The sequence below is a fragment of the Pangasianodon hypophthalmus genome, chromosome 5 (assembly GCF_027358585.1).
Source record: "Pangasianodon hypophthalmus isolate fPanHyp1 chromosome 5, fPanHyp1.pri, whole genome shotgun sequence".
In the NCBI taxonomy this organism is placed as follows: Eukaryota; Metazoa; Chordata; class Actinopteri; order Siluriformes; family Pangasiidae; genus Pangasianodon; species Pangasianodon hypophthalmus.
In genome coordinates this window covers 1956701-1979413 of record NC_069714.1, presented here as the reverse complement: position 1 = coordinate 1979413, position 22713 = coordinate 1956701, and the positions used below count along the sequence as shown (strand labels likewise).

The following is a 22713-nucleotide window of genomic DNA, read 5'->3' as shown; positions in this document are numbered from 1 at the left end:
ACATTGCATGAAAAATATAGAAGCAAATGCTAAATTTCATGTTGTTGTCATAGTGAAGGGGCTTGTGAACCTCAGGGCTTAGTCACTGGGAGCTTAACAGGGCCAACCTGAGAGAAATAAAAGCTTATAAATGGTACAAAAAAAAGGCTACATGTCTCCTGCCTGGAATAAGGGTTACCGGGATTCACTCCTGTAGCCAGGCCTGGTGGTGATGTTCATTGTCAAGCATCTGGTGAATGTCACCCATACAACTTGGTCAGGTTCAAACCAAAGTAGTGATGTGGAGCAATATTTTATGCCCACCAACTGCACGATTAAGGGTGGGTTTTCAGGTGCAATATCAGATGCTCAAGAGGGTAGCTCGTACTGACTCCGTAGTGCTCCTGGAGGACTTCAGTGCTCATGTTGGAAATGATGGAGATGGAGCTGGTCACAACTGGGAGGAATGGCCTCCCAAATATGAATCCAAATGGTGTGATGTTATCAGACTTACATGGAAGCCATGGATTGCCAATAACAAACACTTTGTATGAACACAAGGTTGCTCTTACTTGTACTTGGTACCAGACAGCCTTCAGCCAAAGGTCAGTGATCAATTTTGTGATTGTACCCGCAGACTTGAGGCCATAAGAACCACTGAATCTCATGACCAGTAAAAACAATCAGTAATATGTAGAGAGAGAGAGAGGAGAATAAGGCCCATGTTTTGAAAACAACTTTGAATACAATTCAGTTGTCCATTGTCACTGAATGATATACTTTGAATATTTGGACGAAATACTAAATTGTTGTAGACTTTTTTTTTTTAAACTATCTAATGAGTTTAAGGTTAAGACACATTTAAGGCTTAGTGAAAGTAGGAAAAAGAATACTGAAAGGTGGATTCAGTTATATGTACAACTTTGCAGAGCAAATGCACATTCTAAATAAAACAAGCAGATACAGTGTATGTGTAATCTCCCTGAAATTAGTTTGCTTAAGCTGTCTGTACAGCAAATCTATTAGTTTTCCTGCTATACTGTCTGAGAAATGTAACACAAACTTAAATTACAACAGTAAGGCAACTGAAACTGTTTACATGTCAAAACATTCTATTTTAAGTGACGTGTTATGAATGGACCTAATGGGTAGCTTTTCCAAGTAATGGGCCAGATATCTTCGGCTGCTGATCATTAACTAGAGTCACTGTTGCTAAAGTTGGCAAATGTGTCATCTTGCAAGCTATTTGACCCCAGATCATTTCCTTCAATTGACCTTCAGAGCCAAGCATGTAGTGCTGCCTTGAAAACTCAACTTAAAAAATTTAAAACCTTTTTATTGTATAATTATAGATAATTATTTTTAAAATGTGCCATCAAATTGCATATTGACAGTGATATTATATGGGAATTTGTGCAAATCATATATAACTAATAGTCTAATATATGTTATTATACATGCATAATGTATAATACAGTATCATTAAACGCATATCAGTTTTTCATATATTTATATATTGAACTTGAAGTAAGTGTCAGTTACTGACATACTATATTAGTGTACAATATGTTGGTTAAAAAATATAAATATTGTTTTAATGGACTTTTTTTAATTAGAATTGCTAGATGTGCCAATAAATATATACAATATCACATGGTTAGGGAATAAATCCCCACATAGTTTATGAAAACAGTGTTTTGTAACTTTAGTTTATTTTCACAGTGCATGCCAATGACCCCAAACTGACACTGTAGAATGCATATTTAAGCTACTTTTCACAGCTTAAGAAAAGTTAATAAAAAACAGATGGAAAATAAATGAACTGAATATATAAACACAGAGTTTAAGGTCTACTGGTCATGGTTTTTTTTAGTAGTAAAGTAGTAAACAGGTCACAAATCATTCACGGGCCAGAGGAGCTTGAGAGAGTTTTGGATTTGTTATGCAGGTATGGACACTCTGACAGTGTGGTGTTGTTTTCTAAAGTTGCACTCGCGCTAAAAAAATGTTGACTCCTTTGTTGGATGCTTTGTTTTTATTGCAAATAACACCATATACAGTATAATTACAAAAAAATATAATTCGTTAATAATTCATTAATAATAAAAGGCAAAACTGTAGTAGTACTTTACTGAATTCTTCCAAGCACAATGATGTACGGCTTTTACATGTGCACATGATTTCATATCGTTTCAATTATGTCGAAAGCATGGCTTTACCTGCAAAATTGGTTAAATTGCATCCCAAGTCACAACAAAGCCATTGCCAGCTGTGCTGTTAGACAAACTGGTACATTTAGGAATGAAATATCACAAATTTATACTCTTCATTCCATAAGACATCCTTGCTCTACTACTATATTAATAGTAACATGCACATTATAAGGATAATAATTTTCCTAAGCCTATGAAGTACATATCAAATATGGATAATCGTATGGGTGTTTTAAATTGTAAATTATTAATATGGCACAGACTTTAAATCATAGAATATGTAGAGTTTGTGAAAACTTGCCTGGAAAGCAGACGAAAAAAAAATGTAGTTAAGTCAATGACGAATGTTATTAGTGAATAAAATATCTTCACTAAATTTATTCTTTTAAATGAAATACTAACGTATGCCAAATTATTTAATAAAGTATTGTTATAGAAAAAGTAACCCAAAAATGTATTATTCTAGTTCAGAAAGACTATTTCAATATATATTTAAAAGGTTTGTCATACTTTGATAGTTTACCGCTAAACTAAAATTTCAATTACTCAATAACCCATGACGAAATACTTAATCTACTACTAAGTAATAATTAAGCTTGATGAATAGTTGAATAAATATATTAATTAACGGTAATTGATTACTTGTTAAGAGCATAATATATTATTAAAATGGAGCCTTTCATGTAAAGTATTACTACAATTTTGAATCTAAAATATAATGATATTAATAATGTAATAACAACAGAAACAACAAAACTGTACAACTTGAAGATGAAAAAAAGCAAGAAAGTATAAACAGATTTATTATTATTATTATTATTATTATTATTATTATTATTATTATTATTATTATTTTGGCACTGGGAACAACTTACATATTACATATGTATACCAAAAATATTGCAAAATCACAACTGCACTCTTTGTCAGATCAACATCTCTTTCTACTCAAAGTCTTCCCAAAATTTCCCAGAATTTTACACAACAGCCACAACAACCACTTCTGGCATGATATTTGACAAGATAAACTGAAAAAATCTGTAATTACAGTAATGCAGGAAGTACACAGTTTTCTATAAAAGCTCAGCTGAGGAATTAGGGGCTCACTTCAAGATACTCTTTCAATCTTTAATCTAAAGTGTTTCTTCAGATAACTGTGTAGGTTCATGGACAACGAACATGTCTGGGTTTAAATCAGTCCTGCGACTCCATAAATAAATAGAGTACATTCTGCAAATTGAATGTAAAAATGAATAAATATTACCAGCAATAAATTACTAAACAGTTTACTTTTCAAAACATTTTGTTTTCAATATCTTGCAAACCTGTCTTATATATTCCATATAATAACTTAACTGTAAAGTGGGGAGAAAGTAGAATATTTGATCATTTAATATTTTTTTAACTTGTAAACACGTCAAATATCTAAGCTTATTTATTGATTTATTTATTTACCAAGTATGTGGTTGTAATTTCTTAATGTTTACGATGTAATGTTATAAATTTCATTGCTGTATTCAGTTGTGATGCCTACCAGGATGATGTGACATTGGAGAATGTTTTCTATTGAATAGAAAAAACCTAAACTGGGTTTTGAGGATAATGTCCATTAACCATCTGTTTTCTTGTTATAATACATCAACTCTCCACCAGAATGGTTGTGACAATGGAAATGTGGCTGTTTTTTTCTTTTGTGTACATCATACATAGGCATTTTTATCAAAATTTTTCGAGGTGCTACTGTATTCTGTCGGGGGCCTTCTGCCATTGGTTGAATGGTTTTGTGCCTTCTCAGGACTAGAAACATAAGTGGATGCCCTATAGATATATCGTCTCCTGTCAGCGTTACTTGAGCTGTGGAAGAAAGCAACACTTTAGTAAACCTTAAGAATTATTTTGTATTGGAATGGCAAGGTCAATTCTTTTTTCTTTTCTTTTTTGTTATACACTGAAGTCATTTGTTTTGAGATCAAAAGATGAATATGAGACGATAGATCAGAATTTCAGAATTTCTGATCTGTGATAAACAACTTAGAACATGGCACCTTTTTGTTTGAACCCTCCCTTTTTTCAAGAGATCAAAAATATTGGAACAGGTGACTGATTGGTTTCTTGTTGCCCAGGTGCTAGACTGAATGTTTTAATATTTAATAGCTCTGAATGTCTACTCTTTGTTTGAGCCCTGAGTTTCACCTGCGAAGACTGCATTTGTTGTTAAAAAGGATAAACCAACATGCAGACCAGAGAGCTGTGTATGGGAGAAAAGCAAGCCATTTTGAAGTAGAGTAAAGAGGGGAAATCGATCAAAGCATTGAGCATAGCCAATACAAGAAGTTGGAATGTCCTGAAAATGAAAGAAACCACTGGTGTGCCAACAACCAGACATCAAATAAGTCAGCCAAGGAAAACAACAGCAGTTGATGAGAGAAAAGTTGTGAGAGCTGTGAACAAAAACACAAAAACAACAGTCAGTGATATCACCAACAACCTCCACATGGTAGCAGTGAAGATATCACAATCCACTATTCAAAGAAGACTTCAAGAGCAGAAATATTGAGGCTATACCACAAGATGCAAATCACTCATCAGCAGTAAGAGTCAGAAGATCAGATTGGAATTCACACAGAAATACAGAGATGAGCCACAAAAGTTCTGGAACAGAGATTAACCTCTACTAAAATGTGAAGAAAGAAAAAATTTGCTGATGATCCAAAACATACGAGCTCATTGGTCAAGCATGGTGGAGGTAGTGTCATGGCTTGGGCTTGCATGGCTGTTCCTGGTATAGGCTCACTAATCTTTATTGATGATGTAACTCATGGTGGTAGCAGCAGAATGAATTCAGAAGTCTACAGAAACAATATGTCTTCCAATTTACAGAGAAATGCATCATGCAGCAAGACAATGACCCAAAACACACTGCCATCACAACAAAGGACTTCATCATGGAAGGTTTTAGACTGGCAATTCAATCAACAGTTGAGGAGCATTTCACCTCCTGAAGAAAAGACTGAAGGGAGAAACCACCCAAAACCACCCAAAACAAACAACAACTGAAAGAAGCTGTGGTACAAGCCTGGAAAAGCATCACAAAAGAAGAATGCAAGAGTTTGGTGATGTCAGTGGGTCACCAGCTTGGTGCAGTTACTGCAAGAAAAGGGATTTGCAAGAGAATATCAAGTGTTATTTACCTTAATTTACTTTAAGACTGTTACAATACTTTTCACCTAAAAATTGGGTGGTCTGCCACCAAAGGTGCCATGTTCTAAGTTGTTTTTTTTTTGTGTCAAAGGTAATAATGTGAAACAAAAGATATATGAGTTGCTTTGTGGGCAACAAAAAATAGGTACATTTAAAGGAAGTTAACCTGCCAAATTTACAATTTTCATGTGTAATGCACACAGCGAGGCAACACCTGTTTGTTTCCTCCTTATTACCTTTTGCTGAAGCCATCAAACAGTGACAAGAAGAACACAAGCCCTCCCAAAATGCACAGGGCCGATCCCGCCCAACCAATGAACAGGGCTGCCCCCAGTTCATACCTGAGAAGAAACAAACTAGTTATTCTCAATCCTTCTGTGTCACCTCAAGTGAATTCATGTCACAATATCTCTTCTGTCTCATGTCGAATGATCAGGAACATACTTTTGTTCCACAAACAAGGGGTCAAAAAATTCAGACATGATCCTGTGGGCATACAGCGAGCAGGCAGTCAAAGAGCAGAGACCTGTAATTACAGAAGTTTAGTTTACCTGAGAAGAGTTTCAACTCATCAAGCCAGCAGAGCACAGACACAGGAGATGCAAAGAAAAGATTACACACCACCGATAAAATACTGAAGTCCAGAAAAGCATGCAATCCGGGCTTTGAGTTGATCACTTCCTCCGATTTTGGTGCACTTCATTCCCACCAGAGCACAGGCAGTTGCAAAGAAACCAAGACACACGGCTGCGATCATCAGGCCTCTGCACACCTGGATGTAACCTATCACAAAATATTTCAATAAAACTATTTTGAAAATACTACATTATCATAGTTAATGCAACATCAAATTATAAATGAATCAAAGCAAAGCACGAATAAGGGCAGCACAGTTGTCAGCATTCAGGATCCGGGGTTCGAACCTGAGCTTGGGTTACTATCTGTGTGTAGTTTCGCATGTTCTCCCTATGTTTGCATAGGTTTCTTCCTGGTTTGCCAGTTTTCTCCCAATGTCCAAAATGTCCATGCATTAGGGATGTTGGCTTATATATTAGAATAGTTTCTGCGATTGCAATAAATTGCTGTCAGTATGGTCAAGATACTCAGTATAACCAGTGCTTTGTCTTTCTTTGTGCAATTTTGTTATATATAACACTGTGTTTATAGTTTTGTGCTGAATGCTGATTTCTATGTAGTGTGACTGTAATAATGTCTCACATATGCAAAATCACAATTAACAAGTCGTATGAGATGACACAACGTGGTTAGGTTTAGAGAGAGATTTAGTATTTTTACCTTTTTTTATTATTTTATTTGTACAAAATCAGACTAAACCTAACAATACCATTCTTATTTGTTAGAATTTGTACAAATTTCTCATAGAATTTCTCAGAATTTCTCATCCAAAACCCAAAGGTGTGTCCAATACTGTGCTGTGTGTCATGTGTCAAATGCGTAATTGACATTATCACTGATGTTTTTGTATCTAAATGTTCAATTTAATGTCACTTTGAACTTTGAGCTTTTCTTGTATTAGTAATGGCAGCCAAGGATACACTTGTTGCAGCTCTCCCACAGTAGCTGTAGAGGGTGGCTATGGCATCTAGCTTTTTTTTTTTTTTTTAGTTTATTCCACAATTAGGTGGTTGCCAGGCAGCAGCGGCTCATGACCATAGATTTTGGTGGGGCAGGACAGTATTAATAATGACACAGTCATAGAAAAGTAAGTTGAGAGGGTCTCACACTTGACTTGACTATAGGCTGCTATCTAGTGATTTTTTTAGAGTAACCCTGTAGTCTATCAGCTCGTTTTGAGCAGGTTTGACCCTGTTGGATCAATTCCAAAATGTAACCAATTCATCCGCTAGTAACCAATAAATCCTACAAACATTCAGCCATTCATTCTGGAGTTATCATGCTAATGAGAATCTCAGACAGATGGACGGACTGATGGCAAAATGCGTAGATAGCCAGAAAATGAGTTTTGAGTTCCTGAACATGAATGTGTATGTAACATACATATGACATATGACAAACAGAAAGAAAGCTAAGAAAAACTATTTCAGACATTTGACCTTCTTGACACTGTTTGGATCAATTCCAACTGTTTGAATCAGTCCATCTGCTGGTTACAATGATACTGCCATAAATACTACAAACATTCAACCATTCGTCCTTGAGATATCATTCTAACAAGAATCTCGGATGGACGCATGGATGCATATATGGACAGACAACTCAAAGACATAATGCCTCCGCCACCTAGAGATGAAGGCATTAAAAAAAGAAAGAAACGACAAAAGGTATTTTCTTCCCTAAATGTTACCTCCTTCTACAAAACTTCCCTTATTAGCAGGCTTTTTTTTTTTTACATTTTGCATAGTTTCATTAAAACTTAATTTAGACCATACACCAAGTTTGAGTGTAAAGCCTGAGCGTCTTCTAAAGTCCAAGACCATTGTTCACTAATGTAAAGTACATCTGTTCTTACATTTTTACCTGATATCTAACAGTCTTTATATTCTCAAGACATAACAGTTTTTTTTTATTAAAAAAATAGTACACATACTACAGTAGTGACATGTAATGTAATGTTGAGCAATTCTCGCCTAATTAAACATGGTTCTTAGCTATTACTTAAAAATTGACAGCTTCTTTCTGAGCCATTAAAGCTTGAAAGTTGACAAGCCTTGGTTGATCTCAGACAAAGCCACATTTGTTTTGGGCCACTGGATTTTACACCCTTTGTTTTTCCACCTCTACTTCACATATCTGGAAGTCATAGATGATTACCTCTTGGAACTGCTATATATTATTTGGGCTCCTGATGAATTGGTGTCATTCAAAGACCTGCTTCAGGAACAGTTCTTTTAACCTCACCATGTTAATAAGTAGGGTCATTTCTCAGGAGTGGAAAATGAATCAGATTTTTTTCCAGGAGGTCTGGGCTGAGTGTTTATTAATGGACAGTTAATTCACAGCTGACCTTGAAAAATGCAGTGATAAATGCAAATGATAAATGAATCCTGTTGTTAACCGCATCCATTTTCTTGTTCATTTTTATCTTCATTTCATCATTTTTAAGCATTGATATTTTTGGGTAAATTTCAATTTCGTAGTCATTCTAGAAGAAAAATATTCTCTACATTCCTCTTTCATTAACACACACACATACATACACACACATTCTCTTTCACTCATACAACACAGTATTTCAGGGGAAAAAGAGCAATCTGACCTTCTAAGGCGAGCATGGAAGGAAAATCTTTGCAGTTGGAAACTCCAGTAGAATCGGTCACACAAACCTTCCAGAGGTTGCACCAGAAGGTGGCTGTAGTAATTACCGTGCCATCATTTGAAGACACTTTCCAGTAGTCTGTTGGTAAAGTGGAAGATACCAGCACCCAGCCTGCTGTGGCTACAAGAAATGCTGCTATTTCTATTGCCATTTTACCCATTGTTTCTTTACGCCCAAGCCTATGTGTTTGGAGAAGTGCTTCACAGGGTCCTCGCACAGGTAGTCCAGGATAACCCAGGTTAAATATGGAAGGGTAATTAGTCATACACTGGCTACACTTTAGGGAGGGTTTTGGCCTCACTCGTCACAGTCTTAGAACAAATGGCTCCTTCTGCCCCCTTAGGACATTATGTGACTGTGGTATGTAGATAACTGCTTATGGCTAAGAGACTATTAAAGATATATACACAAATGTTTCAAATGTTTCTCAATAACCAAAACTCACTTTTTTTGCAAACTCCTTACACACTAATGACAAAACACATTACACGGTATTCACCCTGTAAAAACAAATTTCATGAGTAATGCCCATTCCCCATTTTGAGAATAGTAGGAAATAAAGTGCAAACAAGAAAACTGACTGAACCAGAACAAACACCAGAGCTTTTTGCTAGACTCTTGTATGGTTCTTTAAAGACTGAGAAATAAAAGTCAAAAGATACAGACCTTGTGTGTATAACCAAAGTATAATGCGTTTCTAGAGGATTATTTTGTTATCAGAACATTCGTTATTGTTTATATCTCTGGCATTCCAATTCATGTGGATTCTCCCTCCTGTTCTCCTGTTCCACATACCAAAGGGTGCGACCACATACAGTCCCCTCCAAAAGTATTGGAACAGCAAGGCCAATTCTTTTGTTTTTGCTATAAATTGAAGACTTTTGGGTTTGAGATAAAAAAGATACATATGAAACAATAGATCAGAATCTCTGCTTTCATTTCCTGATATTTACATCTAGATGTGTTAAACAACTTAGAACATGGCACCTTTTGTTTGGACCCACCCATTTTTCATGTGATCAAAAATATTGGAACATGTGACTGAAAGGTGTTAATAGCTCTGAATATCTACTCTTGGTCTGAGACCTGGGTTTCACCTGTGAAGATTGCATTTGTTGTTAAAAAGAATAAACTCTAATGAAGAACAGAGAGCTGTCTATGGGAGACTAACAACCACACATTGAACAGGTCAGCCAAGAAAAACAACACCAGTTGATGACAGAAACTTTGCAAGAACTGTGAAGAAATACTCAAAAACATGAGTGTGCTGTTCTATACAAACATTCTGCGTTTAGTCTAATAAAAATTGCAGTTAAGTGCCCCCTTCTGTTCAAGGTTAAGTACTGCATATAATGTTGCTGGGTCCTAATATGATGACATCACAAGTGTGAGCCAGGGTTTCAGCAGTAGCAAGGAAGAGCATGTGGCTGTGGCTGTTATTGTTCCTTGATTTAAGTTGATCCGAAGGCACATTCGGTAGGAGGACACTCCCACATTATAATTCTTTTGCATGTTTACTTTAATTTGTCATATCTTATATGCCAGATGTTAATATTATATTTTTTAATATTGCGTTAATTGTACAATCTGTTTCTGATAGACCTGATGCTAGCTATGCACTTTGTAAAGAGCCTTTGTCATGCTTATGTGATTAACATATTATTGGCTTTGCACACTTATAAGTCTTTATTTTGTTGTTTTGCAGTTTTACGTTATTCCATGTTCAACAGTAAAGCTAAGAAATGATTCCTCGACTCTGTTGTCTTTGGGAGGCGTTATCTGACTGCCAAATCAAGCAAGGCGTTTGATACAATGGGCAGAACAATGAGTCACCAACTTCTACATGGCAGGGGTGAAGGTATCACAATCCACTGTTTGAAAAAGACTTTGAGAGCAGAAATATAGAGGCCATACCACAAGATGCAAACCATTCATCAGCAGTAAGAATCAGAAGGCCAGATTGGAATTAGCAAAGAAATACAGACACGAGCCACAAAAGTTCTGGAACAGAGATTAACTTCCACCACAGTGATGGAAAGGCCAAAGTGTGGAGAAGGAAAGGATCTGGTCATGATACAAAACATATGAGATCACTGGTCAAGCATGGTGGAGGTAGTGTCATGGCTTGGGCTTGCATGTCTGCTTCTGGAACAGGCTCACTAATTTTTATTGATGATGTAACTCCTGATGGTAGCAGTAGAATGACTTCAGAATTCTACAGAAACATTCTGTCTGCCAATTTACAGAGAAATTAATTCAATCTAATTAGGAGGAACCTCATCAGGAAGCAAGAAAATGACCCAAAACACACTGCCAACACAACAAAGGACTTCATATCAGGAAGTAAAAGCTGAAATGCTGATCTATCATCTCTTTCATCTTTTGATCTCAAACTCTTCGGTAAAAAAACAAAAAAGTTGCCTTGCCGTTCGAAGGGGACTGGATCTCAAGCTTTAGCTTCACACACACAGACACACATACAGTATACACACACTCTCTGTGCACACACACCTCCTCTTTCCTCTCTCCGTCTCTCACAGACACATGTAACTTCTTTTCCTTTGCCTGCCCCTTATTATAGACCTGATCAGGTTTTCTTAGTCCAGGGGTTTCTTTGGGCAAACAACCCTAAATGGACAGACATTATGAACTTTCTGCAACCCCAAGCTTGATAACCCTATATGCTAGATTTATTTAGGAATTGTGTAACATTTGAACATTTTATTATGTTAGTAACAGACGTGTAAACATAAGTGATTAAAAAAACCAAAGGAATATTTCTTGCACTGATTCACCACAATAGTGAGAAGTGTTGTGTTGTTTATAGGAAAATAATCCATGCTGGGGTGGTGTGATATGACTGTATATAGACAGTCTTAGGTTAATACTTGACTTTGTGTGAGCGGGCAGAAGCAGCGGCAATGTGCGTGGCATTGTTCACATACTCGCCCGCCTATCTTATGTATGTAATGGAGGATTAAAAACTACATCCAGTAGATGGCACGTCAAAGCCAAAACCTCCCTGTCTGTTTGGCTTCCAAGTCAAAATGTAAAACGTTTAGCGATTTTCTCTTTAAAACTTTCCGCTGTCTGTGACTGCTTCATCATCTCAAATCAAAAACTCTGAATTTACATTCAAAAGTATTTACAAAACAGAGCTTTCAGTATATTTGAAGGCTACATAAGAGATGTTTAAAATGGAAACAACTGTAATAGATATCAGAGTGATAGCATTTCACCTCCAGGTAGCACCAAATTGCCAGCGTAATTTACAGAGATGGAGCCTGTGCTTGCAAACATTTTGAACATTTGTCACACTTGTAGCCAAGCGGAAGAACTTCATGAGAGATAGATGTGATTAAAGTTTATCATAATAATAGTATTATCATAATTATTAATGAATCATAATCAGGGATTAAAGTGGAATTTCGAAAGGGGTGGAACTCTGATAGTGATCGGGGAGGAGGTTGCTGTTTCGTTTAGATTTCGTAAGACAAATAATTACAGAATTGTTATGAAATGAAAAAAATCTCACACCATCCCAGTGTCCGAAATGTGCTAGTGCAAAATATTTGAATAACATGAAATGCAAATTACACATTGGAATAGAATACTGTTTTTTTTTTTTTTAATTAATTTAGCTAGCAGTCTGCATTCACGAGATTAGATACATAGAACAGCTAGCTAAACTAATCACCAAGACAACAAGCTAGCTACATATTTCCAAGACATTTAAACAAATTTGGACATGATGAGGACACAATTTAAGGTAGATTACTACATATAATATTATATATTATTAAGTTCGGTTAACACACCTGCATTGTTCGAATCAAGTTGATTTGAGGAGATTTTCAGTGTTTACATTCTCGCCTCTCAATAACTGCATTTACACGCAGCTTTTAACAAGCTGATTATTTAATCAGAATAAAAAATGCTCATGTATACATCCCAACTGGTAGAGAGTAAACTAACTGAGTACAATAAGGGGAATGACATTTTGTATCCAACACAGAGTGAATATTTATAACAGAAGAATAACAGCCATGTAAATTGTTTGTGTCTGAGTACTATCTGATTCGGTACATGTGTTCTGCATTTGTGTGTTTGAGTCATGATTCACACAACCTACACATAGTTTATGTTACAGATTTGAATCTATTCAGTGTAAACATGAGGTTGGATTGGCCTCAAAGTAACATTTTGAAGGCGAATTGACCTCAGTAAAGTTGGCTCAGCGTTTGATATTTGTTTGAAATTCAGTGAGGATGGAGAACCTGTACATGGAAAAAACTTATGCATTCCCATACAATGGCTTTTAATAATGGAAACATTACACTGTAATTCAAAGCCTTAACCACTGAGCCACCACTAGCTTGCTTTGAATCAACCACCACCACCAGGCCGCAAAATGACAGAGGGGCACCACACAAGAGTTTTTTTTGTTGTTGTTGTTGGAACTGCGCCCTCTTGTGACGACTGTGTGCCCCTCTACCCATATATTGAGCAAAAATAATTGTGCCAATTCCATCTTTTCAGTACTGATTAAATTTAAATAGTTACAATAACATCAAATTGACATGTACAAAAAAACTTATGAGTAGAAACGTCATTTTGGACTACTTTAAACACTGCCTGCATCATGATGTGATTATGATACGCCACCATAACGCGTTAGTTATGCCGCTAGCGTTACGCAATTATACACTATGCAGAATCAGATCTTCATCATATGTTGAAAAAATGAGTGGAAAAAGAACAAAATGTTTATGTACTATTTTAAAATAGCTTATTTAGAGCTTCTTAACTGGCACAGACACTGTGGGCCGTTTGTTTTATTTAAGTTTAGTGCAGCGTATTTTCTTTAAAATAAACTTAAGCTTCTATAATGTTGTTTTATTTTCAGTTATATTGCTGCTTGATTTCACTTGACCAAAAAACTCATAAGTATTTTCTTTTAAAAGAGACCATGATTAGGCCTGTAGTCTAAAGCGTTCATGAATTGCAATCATTTAGGTCTATCTATCTAACTATCTATCTATCTATCTGTCTATCCATCTGTCTATCTATATGACTATAAATGAGATACAGCTAGAAAAGTGGGTAAGGTAGGATAAAAAAAATACACTGTGGTTCCACTGACATTGCCACATTCCCATAAATGAATGATTACAAAAATCAAAATATTACTCAGTTGTGTAACTTGTGAAAACACAAGTTATGTCCCAGACTTTCCCTGTTGGAAAAGTAATATAATGTTGTAATGTTAACTGATAATGAAATTCATTGCCAAATATTTTTTTCTGACACATTTTTATTGATTTTGTTGATTTTATTGATTAAATGTTGCAGCCCTATATATATATTTTCCAAAAGGCATAGTGGTAACTCAGCAACCATGCGGAAAAAAGGTTCTCTGGTCTGATGAGACAAACAATTTAACCTTTTGCCTTCGGTACAAAGTGCTATTTTTGGTGAAAACTAAACACCCTGGTCATCACCCTGAGAACACCATCGCTGCAGTGAAGCATGGTAGAGGTAGCATCATGTTGTGTGGATTTTTTTATTAGCAGGCACTGGGAAACTGTCAGGGTTGAGGGCAAATACAGGGCAATCATAGATTAAAAACCTGTTTCAGTCAGAGATTTGAGACTGTCGGGAAGCTCACCTTCCAACAACAACCCTAAGCACACTGCCAAAGCTGCCATAGTCACGAACTCTGTCTCTCTTTCTGCCACCATCATGATTGTTGTCATCAGTTGCATCTCAAATCAGAGATAGATGAACAGGGAAATTTGTCCATTTTATTGCTGACCTATGCCAATAGCGTGTCATGACAAGTGACTGTATATATGAGTGGATGTCATAACAGGGATTCATAAGTGAAGCCAAAATGTCTCTGAGGCCCTCTAGTGCCTCAGTGCTGTACTGCAGTACAATTTTTAACCCCACCCATTCCTATGATAGTCAATGGTAAAGGACCCAAACTTAAACTTTAAGTTGCATCTTTTGTGCATACTCTGGCTCCAAGGTCTCTACCGCGCAGAATCTGGCTCCAATTTTCATAAAAATGGCAACTCCCATTTTGACCAAAAAAGGCTTCAAAACTTCTTTCATGACCTCATTTGTAAACCAAGCAACACCTAGTTTGGGAACCCCTGCTATAGTCATTGAATAATATACTGTAAGATTATACCTAATAATAATCCAAGAGTTTAAGAGGTTAAATAATTTGGGAACCTTTTTAACACACATATAACCAATAAGTCCCCTTCTCGTGATAGCCTTGAATAATGTATGTACATAATAAGATAAATATATTTTTTCAGACACCTTGCTTTTTCTTCCACTGAGTTTTTTTTCCTCCACCCAATCTACCCTACGAGGTTTTCACACTCTCTGACCCACAATACTCATATTTTCCCCACATTTTTCATAACTTGATGAGGGATGACCGCAGAAGCTATTGTTTAAGGAGAGACCTTACACAGTTGTGCAGCAATATTTCTTACCAAACTGATATGATAGCTGGAACATTTTAATAGAAAGAACCTACATATCTGGCAACATTTTAAGCTGGCATTGTCAAACCCTTACTTATTATTATTATTATTAGTAGTAGTAGTAGTAGTAGTAGGAAATGTGGCTTAAATGTTTATTATTATTATTATTATTGTTCATAAGTTTACATTTCTGTTTCATAATTAGGTATATGACAACTAAGCCACCCCCTGCATTCTGTAAAATCAGTTTTCTTAAAGAATATTATTACTTTACATAGATATTAAGTAGAAAATCCACGACAGGCTTAAGCTTACCCTCTAGTTTGAAGATGGTGTGGTGCTGCCTGCAATGCACAGCTCCAATGGCATTTCCAGCACAGTTCTTCCAAAGTCCCTGAAACACCCAGGTGGCTGTAATGACAGATGAAGCCCTGCTTGTGGTCTTCCACTCGTTAGACATAGTGGCACCAATGGTCGCACCCAAGCCCCCTAATCCAGCCAATAATGCCACAATTTGCTTGCCTGACATTGTTTAAAAGAAAATGTTTGGGGAAAGATTCCAAAAACCTCCGAAATCAAAGGTTCCAAAATGCCAATGAGGCGAAGGAATTACAACAGAGACGTGTGTTACTAAGTGATAATTCACCAGGCGGACATCTGGTCTGGCTAAATTTTACTGTAGTAAGCAAAAGAAGTAGCTGGACCTGAGTAAACATATATGGAAGCTGAACTGGCAGTTAGTCATTAAAAGAATCATCCTTCAGTTTGAGGTACTGCTTTGTCACTTCATCGCTGTTTGGTTGACTACAACATTTGTTCAACATTAACATTTTTAAACAAATTGGTTAGCCTTAAAATGTTGTCTGTGTAAAACATGTGACAAAGTTCATTACTAGATGTACAGTTCCTGGTTATACAGTGAATTACAGAAATTCATAATCCATCATTTAAATTTCATGCAATATCATGGCTAAAACTCCTAAACAAATGGCCATTTCTTTGGTCATTTGTATGTTCCTGTTTCAAGTAGACTTTACTGACAATCGCAAACAGATGCAATGTTAGGAAAGAAATACTTCCCGTGACCCATGGTGCTACAATTAACATGAAACAATACAGAGTAAGGGACACAGTGCCAGACAGTACAAAGTCACTAAATACAGTAAACACACACAATAGCTATTGAATAAACTAGATGGGACAACAGAGTGAACTGATATGTAATGAAATGGCCATCAGACGGAACTGATAGGGAGTCTAACGGCCAGTGGAAATGAAATGTTCATGTTAATCTGCTAGACTTGGCCCGGATGCTCTGTAGACTTCTTCCAAACGCATGTAGTTAATGAAAGTCCCTTATATAGTGTGTGTATATATATGAGGGTGTATGATTGAAAATAGGTGTGTGATCAAACGTCTGGTGATTGGGAGCAAGTAAATTGCCATGGTTTCTGGGAAGAGTAGTCTGGAGCGGCCATATTAGTAGGCCGTGGTGCATTCTGGGAAGTGGGGTTTGTGGTCCTGACAGTGTAAAACCTGATGATCCATTTTAGGTTAGATCCTTCGGTATGTCTTCTGAAAAAGTGCTTCAAAGGAAGGGATAAGGCTCACAGAAAATTTCACCTTTAGTACAAAGGTGTTAACATGGTCAAAGTCACAAATTTGCTTAAATTTAATTAGTGACCTAGAAATTTATTCCACTGGGCAAGACAGAGGCGACGGTGGCAAGGAAAAACTCCCTGAGGCAACAAGAGGAAGAAACCTAGAGAGGAACCAGACTCACTGAGTAGTGTGATTATACATTTTTCCACTTCTATAACTGTCAGATAGTGCTAATCATTTTAACTTGAGCATGAACACCATTAGAGGTTTAACTTTAGGTCTATCATGTCAAACTGAAGTTATTAACTGTTCGACGATGGAGACTTGAGTGTAAACTGTTCTTAGCAATTGCAGTCTTTAGGCTAGCCAAGGATGGTACCATCCACAGTAATCTCATGGTGATCTTTAGGCTGTCCATGTGGGCCATCCTCGACAGCAGCGAGGGATTTTCAGGTGATGAAACCTCCAAGCAGAAGTGGGGCATCAGGATGGATCAGGCAGGTATGGAGAGCAGAAGGAGACATGATCATGGGAGTGGGCGGGGGGGGGGGTTGCTCTTGTGTTGTAACGGTTTAAGAAGATGTACATTGTGGGCAGAGTGCAAACAGGGACTCCAGCAAGACTACTTGTGACAGTATAACTAAAAGGGAGAGCCATAATGTAACACAGACATGAGGAAGTCCTGGGACATAAAGCAGCCGGACACAAGAGAGAATGAGAAAATCGCAGTTTTGTTTGACTTCTTGGCTAGAAAAGCCAAATCTTGATAGAAATTGCTGATGGCTTCCAACTTCTATGAGGATTAGCCCTCTCTGATCCAGGGGATGAAATGAATGATACCCAAACTGTGCCAATCTAGAGTTCAGAGTGACTGTTGTGAGTATGAGTTACAGTGGTGAAGTATACCAAGTGATAGGATGGTCAAAAGTCTTCTTGTCTGAAAAAATGCAAACACGCTACTTGAACAAATAACGATTCAAACATTCTTGACCCAGCACATTGTTTGACAGGTCCACTGAAACTTGTATTCTGAAAACGTCTTAAGTAGTATTTTCAGGCAAATTATTTTTCAGCAAGCACAATGGCCAAACCTTGGAAACATATTACAGTAGGATGCTAAAGTATTACTGGTAATTAGGGGAAAGAGTTGTTACCTAAGCAATGTTACCTTTTAGCATGAGGTCGACAACAACATGGATGGTCATCATAGAGATTTGAGTCCATATAAAAGGCTCCCTCACCAGCATGTATGTATGTGAAAGAGCAAGCACTTGACCCCGACGTGATTTGAACATGCAACCTCCTGATCTGGAGTCAGACGCGCTACCATTGCGCCACAAGGTCCCATGTAAGGGTCTTAACAGCATCATAGCACAGAGTTGGCAGTGCATACTTGTTCTTCATTGAGGTGAGAAAGACCTCATTGAAACTCAGAGACAAGTGGTGGGCTGTGACTGTTGACGATCCTGTTGACTGTTGACATGGATGTGACCATCCATGAATTTGGAAGAACCTGAGGTAAAACTCCATGCAATGTATAGTGCATTGGACTTCTTGGCTTAGTATTGATGTTGTTCAAAGGTTGTGGGTTCGAGTCCCACCAGAGTCATTTCACATAAGTGTTGCTTGTTAGTTTCTACTATACCAGGCAGGGCCTCTGAGAGGAATCCTGGTGGATTAGGCAATTCCTTACTTTCCTTCTTAGAGGGAATGCTTTGTTGGCCCCAGTTGGCAAAATGATGCTTTTGCCTAAATTTAAGTTCTTACAAATACTCATGACATTAATTCATGTCATAATTTGTGCTTACACATCCCAACCCCACACTAACGTTCTGATTAGCAAAGATTCGAAACATATGCTGAGTATCCTCAGAGGAATTGCTGTCAATAGTGGTTTGCTTTCACGTTGATTTCAATTGCTAGCAACAGAATTTTGGTGATATGTTAGTTAAGACTATTGCTGGAGATCAGATAGTATCTTTTATCTGCTGTGGCTTGTCTGCTGTTTAAAGATATATATCTTGACCTATGTTTGTGGTTGAGGATCCTAGCAAGCCTCAAATCAATGGTAGGAGCAGCATTCAGACACAAACAACATATATGCCCCTGTCATATCGGAACATGTGTAGAATGCCTATGTCTAAGCTATCTTTTTCTGAATCTGACACCACAAAATGTGCATTGCATCGCTGGATGAATAGTCCTGGGTTCTAATCCCAGCAGTGTCTTGTTTGTGTGAATGTTTGGTTGGTGCAAGAGCAGTACCTTTTATAAAGGTACACTGGAAGGTGAATTCTAGGTTTAGCGTTGATGTCATTAAAAGCTGTTAAAAGCTTGTGGGTTCAGATCTTGTTAGACTTGTTTGCTTTCAGTTGTATGTTGCATGTAGATTTCAATTTCTATCAATCTAATATACAGGCAAATCCTATGCCTTCCATGAATTTGCAAGAACCTGAGATGAAATGTGGCTTGTGCCATGGAGAATTCTTCCCATCTCACACATAGATTCGAGGATAAGCAAGGAAAGCAAAACTTCTTAGAATCACCAAGAAACTTTATTACAAAGGTAAACCTAAGCAATAAAGGAGCTCGAGAGTGAACACTGGAGAAACCATAGTGCATGATCTTAAATGCCCCAAGGGTGGGACATATTTGCCTCCTCTAACTGGCTAATTCTAATTTATCTTACTCACTCAAACTCTCTTTACTGCCTCTGGATGTCTCCCCATCCCTTTATATCACCCATTTGCCTTTTATTTTATGTAAAGCAACCAAGGCAGCGGATCGAGCTGACCTCGGAGATCGAGCTTCCCTCCTTATTGATTTGTGAAGCACATACAGTTCTTCCTGCATGTATATTGTGAGTTCTGCCCGTTAATCTATCAAGGCTTTTACTTCTCATCATCTTAAGTCCTCGGCATAGCCTTGAAAGTTTAAGTCTCTGGGGTACTGATTGGAAGGTCGGGTTCAAGCCCCAGCACTGTCAAGCTGCTGTTGTTGAGCACTTGAGCAAGGCCCTTAACCACTCTGGTTAAGGCCCTTAACCAATCTGCTCCAGGGGTGCCGTATCATGGCTGAAGCTGTGCTCTGACCCCAGCTTCCTAGCAAGCTGGGATATGTGAAAAACTGCATTTTATTGGGTCTGTACTTGTACTCTGCACAGTGACACTAAAGTTGAATCTTAATCTTTTTTTTATTTATTAAATGTTATAGCAGGTTACTCTAAGGCTTATTATTTTTGTTAAAAACATACTGTTGCCCAGGAGATCACAAATGTAATTATTGCATGCCTCAGTGATGTCAATATGTCAACTTAACCAAATTACATTTCATATAAAGTTAACTTTGTTTCACAGTTTTGTTGAGGTGTATATAGTCCCCTCCAAAAGTATTGGAATTGCAAGGCCAATTCTTTTGTTTTTGTATACACTGAATACATTTGGGTTTGAGATCAAAAAGATAAATATGAGATGATGTTGTCATGAGATGATGAGTTGCATATCCCTTTCTAGCAATAACTGCATCAATCCAGTGACCCACTGACATCACAAAACTGTCGCATTTTTCTTTTGTGCTGCTTTTCCAGGCTTGTACTGCAGCTTTTTTTACTTGTTTGTTTTGGGGGGTTTCTCCCTTCAGTCTCCTCATCAGGAGATGAAATGCTGCTCAACTGGGTTAAGGTCTGGTGACTGACTTGGCCAGCCTAAAACCTTCCACTTTTTCCCCCTGATGAAGTCCTTTGTTGTGTCGGGCAGTGCTTTTTGGGTCATTGTCTTGCTGCATGATGAAGTTCCTCCTAATTAGATTGGATGCATTTCTTTGTAAATTGGAAGACAGAATGTTTCTGTAGACTTCTGAATTCATTCTGCTGATATCAGCAGGAGTTACATCATCAATAAAGATTAGTGACACTATTCCAGACGCAGCTATGCAAGCCATAACACTACCTCCAACGTGTTTGACTGATTCAATTCAATTCAATTCAATTTTATTTGTGTAGCGCTTTTAACAATGGACATTGTCACAAAGCAGCTTTACAGAAATATTCACAAAGAAAATATATTGTAAATATGTGAATTTATCAATAATGAGCAAGCCAGAGGCGATGGTGGCAAGGAAAAACTCCCTGAGATGGTATGAGGAAGAACCCTTGAGAGGAACCAGGCTCAAAAGGGAACTCACCCTCATCTGGGCGCAACGGATAGTGCGATTATAAATAAATTCCTTCTTTTGTGTACTATATGGACAAACAGTGCAATTGTGCAACTAATAAATTAATCACAGTTTTTGCAAGAAGTCCGGCTGGTTAAAATCTATCCACTGTCCACTCATGGAGTCCTGAGTACGAAAGTGTTCCTGGCAACTGCAGCCCCAAAGCCACTACAGCAATCGCAGTCCCAGGCCATTACAGTACAGCTCACAGTATGTGATCCCCAAGCCATCTCCACAGCCCCCAGGTAGGACTATCCCCACCAAACCAAATGGTTCTTCAGGCCGTCCATATGGGGCTGCCCCCAGCAGCAGCAAGCAAACTCAACCAATGAGAACTCCAACCAGAAGTAGGGCATTAGGATGGGTCAAGCAGCGAGGAGGAGCAGAAGGGGCATCAGGGTGGGTCAAGCAGCGAGGAGGAGCAGAAGGGGCATCAGGGTGGGTCAGGCAGCGAGGAGGAGCAGAAGGGGTCAGGATCACTGGCATCTCAGAAGTAGAATGTGTAGACTGATGAGCTTCTATGTTTTGGATCATGAGCAGATCCATTCTTTCTCCACACTTTGGTCTTTCCATCACTTTAGTACAGGTTAATCTTGGTTCCTGAACTTTTGTGGATCATCTCTGTATTTCTTTGTGAATTCCAATCAGGCCTTCTGATTATTACTGCTGATGAGTGGTCTGCACCTTGCGGTATGGCCTGTATATTTCTACACTTTTTTATTTTTGTATGTCTCCTTCGAATGGTGGATTGTAATACCTTCACCTCTGACAATGTTTCTGTCATCAACTGCTGTTGTTTTACTTGGCTGACCTGTTCCATGTCTGGTTGCTAGTACCCCAGTGGTTTCTTTCTTTTTCAGGACATTCCAATTTGTTTTATGTGCTTGTATTATGGATCTGATCAATTGTCCCTCAATTTTTCTTATGTATGTGAAAGAGCAAGCATTTGACCCCGACGTGATTTAAACACACAACCTTCTGAGCTGGAGTCAGACACGCTACCGTTGCACCACAAGGTCCCATGCAAGGTGCCAGACGGCATCACAGCGCAGAGTTGGCAGCACATTCTTATCCTCGTGAAGGTGACAAAAATGCATTGAAACTCAGAGACAAGTGGTGGGCTGTGATTGTTGTGACTAGGTTCTGACATCTGGGCTAGAACTTTTTCAGAGGATAAGGCACAAGCTCTTTAAATGCATAACCTGCCTGGAGTCCCCTTTTCAAGATAATAAGGGAGATTTTCAAGAGCAAATGGCAGTTCTCAACTCATTGTGTGAGTGTGAAGTGTGGACAACTTGTACCTGAAGCTCAACTTAGAGACTAGACAGCCTATGTGATAGGACCAACGTTCAACTTTCTCTTTGAGTCCCAGCAGTGCCAGAATTTTTTGCTTTCTGATGTGTGTTGCATGTAGATATCAAATGCTGTCAACAGAAAAACACCTGTCTAATAAACAGGAACAAGCAAACACTATGCTGTCCATGAATTTGGAAGAACCTGAGATAAAGCACCATGCAACACATGGGCAGTGGCTCTGTGGCACAATGGATAGTGCGTTGGACTTCTAGGCTTAGTGTTGAAGTTATTCAAAGGTTGTGGGTTTGAGTCCCACCAGAGTCATTTCTGATAAATGTTGCTTGTTAGTTTCTTCTATACCAGGCAGGGTGTCCAAGAAGAATCCTGGTGGATTAAACAATTCCCTACT

At 37.9% G+C, this 22713-nt stretch overlaps 1 protein-coding gene and 2 non-coding genes across 6 annotated transcripts; 1 reads left to right on the top strand and 2 right to left on the bottom strand.

Moving 5' to 3' along the window:
- Positions 1 to 1844: 1844 nt before the first annotated feature.
- Positions 1845 to 15880, bottom strand: cldn10b (claudin 10b). 4 transcript variants are annotated; one of them, XM_026911026.3, is made up of 5 exons: positions 8632 to 9463; positions 6015 to 6176; positions 5838 to 5919; positions 5630 to 5734; positions 1846 to 4046 (listed from the first exon to the last, which is right to left on the bottom strand). In XM_026911026.3, exons 1-5 carry the CDS (start codon positions 8954 to 8956, stop codon positions 3893 to 3895), a joined length of 828 nt encoding a protein of 275 aa, XP_026766827.1. In that variant the 5' UTR covers positions 8957 to 9463; the 3' UTR covers positions 1846 to 3892. The 4 variants fall into 4 exon arrangements, with proteins under 4 accessions (XP_053090549.1, XP_026766827.1, XP_026766829.1 ...); XM_026911028.3 differs by lacking the exon at positions 8632 to 9463 and adding an exon at positions 15510 to 15880 and having other exon boundaries at positions 1852 to 4046; XM_053234574.1 differs by lacking the exon at positions 5838 to 5919 and having other exon boundaries at positions 1845 to 4046.
- A 2188-nt stretch (positions 15881 to 18068) lies between these two features.
- Positions 18069 to 18140, bottom strand: trnaw-cca (transfer RNA tryptophan (anticodon CCA)). The gene has a single exon. It is a non-coding gene; the product is annotated as a tRNA-Trp (tRNA).
- Positions 18141 to 22538: 4398 nt separating this feature from the next.
- Positions 22539 to 22628, top strand: trnar-ucu (transfer RNA arginine (anticodon UCU)). Its single transcript is given in 2 exon segments — positions 22539 to 22575; positions 22593 to 22628. It is a non-coding gene; the product is annotated as a tRNA-Arg (tRNA).
- Positions 22629 to 22713: the final 85 nt, after the last annotated feature.

Excerpts from the sequence above, each read along its gene's own strand:
- cldn10b (XM_053234574.1), bottom strand. The coding sequence starts at position 8,956 with ATGACTAATTACCCTTCCATATTTAACCTGGGTTATCCTGGACTACCT. Across the intron at positions 6,177-8,631 it reads TTCCATGCTCGCCTTAGAAG|GTTACATCCAGGTGTGCAGA; the intron begins GTCAGATTGCTC and ends ATTTTGTGATAG. Across the intron at positions 4,047-5,629 it reads TTTGATGGCTTCAGCAAAAG|CTCAAGTAACGCTGACAGGA; the intron begins GTAATAAGGAGG and ends TTTCTTCCACAG.